This window comes from Electrophorus electricus, chromosome 15 (assembly GCF_013358815.1).
Source record: "Electrophorus electricus isolate fEleEle1 chromosome 15, fEleEle1.pri, whole genome shotgun sequence".
Taxonomy (NCBI): Eukaryota; Metazoa; Chordata; class Actinopteri; order Gymnotiformes; family Gymnotidae; genus Electrophorus; species Electrophorus electricus.
The window spans coordinates 18,292,829-18,301,716 of record NC_049549.1 but is presented as its reverse complement, the minus strand read 5'-3'; the positions used below and the strand labels follow the sequence as shown (position 1 = coordinate 18,301,716).

General features: G+C 43.6%; 1 protein-coding gene across 2 annotated transcripts in view; it reads right to left on the bottom strand.

Moving 5' to 3' along the window:
- Nucleotides 1-8,382, bottom strand: part of hnf1ba (HNF1 homeobox Ba) — a 16,170-nt gene extending 7,788 nt beyond the window's left edge. The window contains exons 1-6 of one of the 2 annotated variants that reach the window (XM_027024687.2): nt 8,303-8,382; nt 7,900-8,222; nt 5,225-5,424; nt 4,600-4,870; nt 3,460-3,695; nt 1-55 (exon numbers count right to left, since the gene is read on the bottom strand). The exon at nt 1-55 is cut by the window's left edge and continues 103 nt beyond it. In XM_027024687.2, coding sequence (XP_026880488.2) covers nt 1-55; nt 3,460-3,695; nt 4,600-4,870; nt 5,225-5,424; nt 7,900-8,153 — 1,016 coding nt within the window. In that variant the 5' untranslated portion in view covers nt 8,154-8,222; nt 8,303-8,382. Of the gene's footprint in view, nt 56-3,459; nt 3,696-4,599; nt 4,871-5,224; nt 5,425-7,899 lie in introns of both variants that reach the window. The other variant, XM_027024686.2, reaches the window with a different exon arrangement.
- Between the last annotated feature and the right edge of the window lie 506 nt (nt 8,383-8,888).

Here is an 8,888-nt window from a genome sequence, read left to right as displayed (position 1 = left end):
TGACTGATGGGAGCAGGGGCACTGACTTCTCCAGGACCCTGAGTGTACCTGACAGCTGAAGAAGAGAAGGATAGAGGGAGAGAGAGAGAGACAGAGAGGGAGGGGGAGGAAGAGAGAGAGAGAAGTTAGTTTTTTAAGTTGGGAAGTTTGTCTTGGCTTACTGAAAGGGTGTCACATGTGTCTATAGGCTGAGAACCAGACGTCTGAGTGTGTTCACATTAACAGAGTTCAGTGTTTCAGGTCTAGATCCACACTACTGTCCCTGCTGTAGTGGTTGTTTGCGAGTCCCAGGCTCCTCTGACACTGACAGATCAAACATTACCAAATCAATGCCGATATCAAACACATCTGCTCACCTGCGATCCGCAGCTCACGGCTTGGGCCTGACGCCAGAACCTCCCAGAGCTGCTGCCACTGACCCACACCAACCACAGACAGCCAAAACACCACAGAACCCAAAGCCAAGGGCAAGACACACCAGAGTACTCTTCATGGTGCCAGACAACCCTCCCAGTTGACCTCTGACCCAAATGTGTGCTCTACTCATGTCAAACAAATGCTTGTACTTTCAAAGGGCTCCATTCACATGGGTTGTCGTCAGAAAAATCACCAAAGTACGTTTTGTTAAGCAAGTTTTAGTTTTGTTTAAGTATGTTTTGTTTAAGTACGTTTTGTTTAAGATTTGGTCTTAATGTTTTCTTCATCACAGAGTCCCACTAAAAGCCACCTAACCCACCCAGCTAACATACAGTTCTGCAGAGGATCTTGTAAACAGCAGCAGAAAACAATAAAGCACTCCCATCAGACCGATCAGACCTGTGACATCAGACCCATCAGACCTGTGACATCAGACCCGTCAGACCTGTGACATCAGACCCGTCAGGCCTGTGACATCAGACCCGTCAGGCCTGTGACATCAGACCTGTGACATCAGACCCGTCAGACCTGTGACATCAGACCCGTCAGGCCTGTGACATCAGACCTGTGACATCGGACCCGTTAGGCCTGTGACATCAGACCTGTCAGGCCTGTGACATCAGACCTGTGACATCAGACCCTTCAGACCTGTGACATCAGACCCGTGGGACCGACTACAATAAACTCTCTTGATTTTAAAGGCCCTGTGATGGTGCAGGGCACAGAGGGTCAGTCCAGCAGAGCACTGTGTGACCCCATCTGACCCCCACCCAGGCTGCACTGACTGCTTCCTTCTCTCTCTCTCTCTCTCTCTCTCTCTCTCTCTCTCTCTCTCTCTCTCTCTCTCTCTCTCTCTCTCTCTCCCTGTGCCAATCCTACCAGCAGGGGAACGCTGTTTCTGGGGCAACGAGGAAACAAACTGTGAGCTCTGACAACACGGCATGAGGGCAATGCAAGACCGGAGAAAGCCAAAGGACAGAAAGGTGGTTAGAGGGAAGGCTCCGCCCATAAGACTCCACCCCCATGCGATCCCTACTCCAACCTGGGGGAGGGTGGGTCATCCCATAGGGGAGTACTGAGCAAGGGCTTCAGTTCTCCCAGGGACCCATGTAATATCAAAGCCCTGGGCTCAGCCCCAAGCAAAACTCTTTGTAGTCCTGTTGCATATGAGAGACCTCCTGAGTGTTAGCAGGACACACGTTCTCTTTCAGTGAGCTGATGGAGAAAGCACAGGACCAGCTGATCTCTTGGGTCATCGCCAGGGCTGAAGCAGAGACTGTGCTGACCTCAGTGATCTAAGCAGGAACTTTACATAATTTGACATCAGATTCTTTTGGTGTGTGAAAGTTTCTCCACATGGCCAAACTCCTGTGGTAATTCCAGACTGGGCTGTTAGCTGGGGCTCTGATAAAGAACACCACGGAGTGGAGATTTCTGCAGAAGCAGAACTTAAACAGTGAAATCCCAGACACCAGCAGGGTCAAATCAATCTTTATCATAAGTGAGGTCAATAAGATATCGATGAAACTAGTGTAGGGAGAACTGTTCCTCCACTCTGACCCTGTAATGACCTCTGCCTCGCGACCTGGGCTGGGTGTGCTCCAACAGAAGGGAGCACATAAAGGGATATTTCACTCCGAGAGTCCTTTAGCCATGGCAGCTGATCGGTGATCAGTCCTGTGTGGTCAGAAAAGAGCCAATACTTCAGCAGACAGCCCCTGCTGCTTCTCGAAACTCATCCACAGACACTCCACAGCAACTCTTGAAGGTGTGTGTGTGTGTGTGTGTGTGTGTGTGTGTGTGTGTGTGTGTGGGTGGAGGGGGAGGGTTCCAGTGTTCCCTCCCCTAAGTCCAACACAGATAGATGAACCTCGGTTACAGTCATTGCAGTCTTCTACTATTCTGTGGACAAAGGAGTTCCCTGCTAGGCGCGGGTAAAGAGAGCAGGGGCCAGGGGAGTCCCTGACCGCAGACCCAGGAGATGGAGCGCTTAAGGATCTGAACTGTCACTTAAGCATGCATAATACACGCTGTGTCTTAGCAACGCCATGAGGACGCCCGCTGGGCCACTCTGCCTAGACCAGCTCCGACACTGAACAACAGCTGCGGCTGCAAGCAGGAGGCCTTGTAAGTCCTGAGAGAGGGAGATCCTGTGTGAGCTACGCGTCTTCCACACCGACCCCCCCAACACACACCCCCCCCTTCCATCTGAACATGCCCCGCCTCTCCTCGTGACCCGAGGTCACTGACTGGTCAGGTGTGTGTGGGGGGGAACTACAAACAAGCAGACCAGTCACTCAGGTAATCCACGAGATGAACCGGCGCGCTCAAGCTTACAGACGCATTTGGGTTATCTCTGTGCTCCTGTTCTTTAAAGCGCTGAAGATGATAGCTGAGTTGTGGCCAAGTCAGAAATCTTTGATTTTTAAACTTTTAACGCTGTTGCCTTGCTGTTACAAGATGGGTCCCTGTATCTAGCCTGCAAGAGAGGAGGGTACAAGAACCTGTAGCAGCGCAGAGCTGTGTGCTTGCTGACCTGGGACTGACCCCAACACTCCTGTCCAGCCTCAGGACTTCAGACTGGAGATCGCAGGTACAATGTGGATTGTTCTCAGCCAGTTTTCAAAGCTCAGAATAACAATGGCATTTGCTCAGTGCATTCATTCACTCATTCACTCACTCACTTGTTCTTTCACTTGTTCTTTCACTTGTTCATTCACTCACTCGCTCATTCACTGACTCATTCAGTCATTCTCTCACTCACTCACTCACTCTCACCTGCTCACTCACTCACTCACTTACTCACTCGCTCAGTCACTCAGTCGGTCATTCACTCTTATTGATCATGTGACTTCTCACCACCTTCATCCTGATCTCATTAACCCTTTCGACTCTTTTTCCATAGAATGCAGATGGACTCTTATCCCAACCACTGCTTTAGAAGTCTAGCCAGGAGAGCCGTGCCCTGGCCAAAAATATCCACCCTGCTCCCCCTGCGAGGCGTGGCCAGTGGTCGGAGGTGTGGTCTAGGTGTGAGGGTACCTTGCATCTTGTGGGTGGGTGAAGTGCTGTCCTGTGGGGGGTGTGGTGAGCCATGGGACAGCAGAGGGTTGATGCTGTGCGTCTGCCCGCTGTAGGCATCCAGTGCCAGCTTCTGCCTGAAGGCCTCCTCCTTACGCCGGTTGGCAAACCAGTTGTAGACACGCACCTCTGTGACCAGGTTAGTGCCTAGGCCCTGGGCCTTGGATGGAGATACACCCCTCTGCAGACACTCCGCACTGGACAGGGTAAACAGAGGGTCAACAGAGGACATCCAAACCAGATACAATCAGAGCACAAAGTGGCAAAATTTGCATATTTGAAGAATGTTACATCACATACATATAAGACAGCAGACGTGACTGTAATGCATGTAACTGTATATTTACATGCATTACATCTATCTACATATATGTACAATGCTGTTTATTTACAGCATTGTAGCAGAAACTTGAGTATTTGAGGGTTAAGGGTCTTGCTCAGGGGCCCAACTGTGTGTGTAACTGTAGTGTATGTAAGTGTGTGTGTAAGTGTGTATGTAAGTGTGTGTGTGTAAGTGTGTATGTAAGTGTGTGTGTAACTGTAGTGTATGTAAGTGTGTGTGTAAGTGTGTATGTGTAAGTGTGTGTGTAACTGTAGTGTATGTAAGTGTGTGTGTAAGTGTGTATGTGAGTATGTATGTAAGTGTGTGTGTGTAAGTGTGTGTGTGTAAGTGTGTGTGTGTAAGTGTGTGTGTAACTGTAGTGTGTATGAGTATGTATGTAACTGTAGTGTATGTAAGTGTGTGTGTAAGTGTGTATGTATGTATGTAACTGTAGTGTATATGTGTGTGTAAGTGTGTGTGTAACTGTAGTGTATGTAAGTGTGTGTGTAAGTGTGTGTGTGAGTGTGTGTGTGAGTATGTATGTAACTGTAGTGTATGTAAGTGTGTGTGTAAGTGTGTGTGTCAGTGTGTGTGTGAGTAGGTGTGTAAGTGTGTGTGTAAGTGTGTATGTAACTGTAGTGTGTGTAAGTGTGTGTGTAAGTGTGTGTGTAACTGTAGTGTGTGTGAGTGTGTGTGTGAGTGTGTGTGTATGTGTGTGTGTATGTGTGTGTGTAAGTGTGTGTGTGTAAGTGTGTGTGTGTAAATGTGTGTGTAAGTACCGGTTGCATTCCTCCACCAGAGCCTCTCTCTCCTCTTTGCTGGGGTTCTTCTGTCGTTCATAGGCTTGGTACAGGATCTGTTGTGACGCTGGTCCCCATTTGAAGCGGTTGCGTCGTAACTTCTTGAGAGCGGGTTCGCTACAGGAGTCGTCTCCTGATTGGCCCACATTGTGCCCCGACTGACTGAACTCTGGGAAGAAAAGGAGCATCTGATCCTGACTGGGTTTGTCTGTCACACTATTGCCAGACCCTTGTGCTGCTTGGTTGAATTCTGAAAAAGTGAAGAGAGAGCATCTTTGACATACATGTACACTGTGAGGTACGCATTCATGGTTGCTATGATACGTGGGTATGACATTCAGGTAAGTTTGCTACTGCATCCTATTCAAAGTAATCACAAAATAATTAAGTGTAAAAGGCCAAAATGTGTGACCTTGATGTATGACCTTGGTTAGACAATTTAAACGTGTAATTTAGCATCCAGTAAACAACTACAATAAAAAATAAATATGACAAACAGCAACAAGTAAATTGTAAACAAGTAAAAAATTAAACAAGCAGATACATTTTAAAAATGTAAAAGTTTGCGTGAAAATAACAGTGAATATCACAACGATTAACTTACGTCGTAAAATCTCGCGCTGCTTCCTGACATACCAGGTGTAGAGTGCCGCGCGCTTCTGCGTTTTCATGGGCGTGCCTTTGTTGAGGTGCTGCGAGAGGTGGGACTGGTTTAGGCCGGTCACGTCGACCACCTCGCGCTGGGGAATATTGTGCTGCTGCATGTAGCCTTTGATCATGCGGGCCGCGCGCCACGGATCCTCGCTGGAAGGAAAACACCAAGGCGAAATATTTTTTAAAAGTATTATATAATGGGAATTTCGTAGCCTAGGAAAATATACACAGTAGTCTACATTTATATTGCTAAATTATGCAAAAAAAATATATTAGTATTAAGACTACAAATATATGATGTTTTGTCACATGAGATGTTCTGAAATAATTAAGTTGGCGTGGTAAGAATTCTGTTTAGTACTGCATTTGATTGCGCACAAACATGCCGCGCGCTCTCTTCGGACTCCTCTACGGCTTCGTCAGCTCCAAAGTTTAAAGAGGTTGTAAGCACATACAGTTGTTAATCACCCTAATAAACGATCGTTAATCATTGTATTCAATGGGTTGTAAATACTTCCAAAGGTTACAGATTACATTGGGTGAACACAGTTCTGCTGAAGTGATTTAATTACAAAAAGACGTGTTAATAACGGCAACGCCACGCACACAAGAATTCTGTTCCTAATAACTGGAGAGTATTGCAAAACCGTTGTTGAAAAAGACCAAATGCTTTTGTTGTTTTTAAGCTTATTTGAAAATGTGTTCACATAGCCTTACCGAAACACGCCATAAGCAGCGTTTAATGCGAGAGAAGCGTGTTGTTGGAAGAAGACTAGCGAAATTTTGTGAAGGCCCGCAGTACGAGTATTTCTCTGTACAATACTGACAAATATAACACAAAACAGACAAACTGCAGTATATCGTACTGTATATCCTATATAAAACGAATAGAATAGAATAGAATAGAATAGAATAGAATAGAATAGAATAGAATAGAATAGAATAGAATAGAATAGAATAGAATAGAATAGAATAGAATAGAATAGAATAGAATAGAATAGAATAGAATAGAATAGAATAGAATAGGACCAAGCCGCACACCCCGTTCGCACTTCTCCGACGCAAACCAGACGGACAAGCAATCCTAAAAACTGGACAAGTCTAAGAGAATTAGACTAAATTACCTTAAATAAAATCATATTTTAGTTAAGTTAAATAGTTGTCTAAAATTGTATTTTTTAAAAGTTAAATAATTTATCACATCGCGCATCGAAATATCTTAACTTCTGCTGTGTATTAAAATGAATAGATAAATAAAAACTAAAAAACGAATAAAGTTACTGGCACCATGTCTCGATGTTACACATAGGAAAAATGTGGCCAGCAAATAAGAAATAATATGAAAATACGTTAAGTATTATTACGTCAAGTACAATTACGTAAAGAATTATTACGTTAAGAATGATTACGTTAAGAATATTCTAATGGTACGGCAGCCAGCTCGCGCTGACTGTCTAACAGATGTTACAGCAAAATCACACTTACCATTGTACAGTAATATTAAAGGCCTCCTTTCCAAACGTAACTGTGGCAAATCTATCGAGACTGTTTGATTTGAAGAACACATAACCAAGAGCTGTGAGAGAAGTTGGGATTATGACTTTTGACAATGAGTAACCAGATCTCCATGCACGCTAATCATACGCCACTGTGTATCTTTCAGTTGATGATTTATAGAATAAAATTAATAATAACTCAACTCCACGTGGTTTAGTTTTGATTTTTTACCTTCATTTCGTGATGTAGATATTGTAGTTTAAAGAAAGAAATTTGGGGCTTTGTTAATAAAAATCGAAAGTGAGGAATTGGTTAAAATTAATTATATGTTATCTTATTATTATTTAGAGTCTTTGCGATATTATTATTATGTATTATCATAATATTATTATTGTTCCTCTTCTTTTTATTATTATTATTATTATTATATATGTTGTTGCTTCAACCTATTTTATTACATAACCCAATTTATTAATAATTTAAAGGTGAAAACAACTGCATGTAATTTTAAATATAATATTTGATATCTTATTTATAACTTTCCTATAGAATAGTAAATGGGAACATGGAAATAATAAGTCCGAATTTTTTTTTTTTTTTTTTTTTTGTCTCGAGAGTGCTGAGATAGTTAATGATAAATGGCACGTCTTCAGTTGATATTTCTCTAAGGTAAAAGAATAATAACCCAAGTAGATAATTAGTAACCAGAATGCAAAAAGGTGAAATACTGGCGCGTGGTTTTAAATTTGTAAACACCAGTCAGTAGATTATCGGTTTGTAAAAAGTCAACTGTCTTCTGTAGTCTTATTCCAGTCAGTCATTACTCAGAGTTTGACTACATTACAGGAGAGCAGTGCTTATTTTGACGTGTTATGGATTTGACTTATTGAGACTAGCTTTATGCTATAGTTTTATAACAGTAGGCCTGATTGCAAAGTACAGTTCGTTAAACGTTACTAGGAGGTACGAAACACGGTGGCTTCGGTAACACATTCGCTGGATCATGTATCTTAATAAAGTGCGCGTTCATATGACTCTTGGTATGCTTCTTTCTCTGCACTGATGTAAGATGGTCATGTATCGCACGGTCAAAGCTTTCATTCGGACAGTAGTTGTAACAGTACTCACGCCAGCATGCGCTCCACTTCTGCCCTCTGTTCCGCCGCCTCCTCTGTGTTTAGCGACTCGAGCTCCTTCAGTATCGGCGGCGTATCGTAATCGTCGCCGTCCTCGGAGCCCTCGTCTCCCGATAACCGTCCTTTACTGTGCCCATTGGTCAGTGTGTGAAAAACAGGCTTTGAATCCGTATCACTCCCATTCATTTTAGAACCTGATGGAGACATCTCCAGCTTAACTCCAAACGTGCCCGGGCTGGGGTCCATGTCATCGAGGGCTTGGATCAGAACGTCCCTGCTGACTCCAGAATCCAGCAGAGCGCTCAGAAGCTCCTGCTGTAGAGACGTTAACTTAGACACCATTTTCGCAGGCATTAAAATGTTCACTTAACGAGGAGGAAAAGAGAGAAGCACACTTCACGTTAAACTCCCACTCCTCTCGCCTCCCATGCGTGCGTAAAAGTCCCCCGCGAAACACCTGCTCCGTCAACTCGAGCCACTTCCCCACTTGATATAACTTGCCTTGATGCTCGCGGAGGGCAGGCCGACTGAGGCATGTTAATAAGTGGGCGGTGGCTGGGCCTTTATGCAAATGAGCAGTCAGTGGCAGGCAGTGTTGACAGAGCGGCTGGCAGGCGTGTTTACACTAGAGCTGTGTTGCTCGGACTGGCCTCTGTTATCAGCGACTTTTAGGAACTTTGGACTTTGTTAGATTCTGACTGTTTTGAAGGGGGCGGGGTAATAACAACAACAACAACAATAATAATAATAATAATAATAATAATAATAATAATAATAATAATAATAATAATAATAGTGGTGGTTATAGGGCTAATAAAAATAATATGAATTCATTCAAATGATAAGCATTCTAAACAACACCAAAACCATTTTAAGAAAACAGTAAAATTGAAGAAAGTTCTAAGCAAATTTTTCATATCTAAGACTAAAATATACATACATAGGGAACTGATTAAAAAATAAGCATTAAGTGATTAATCA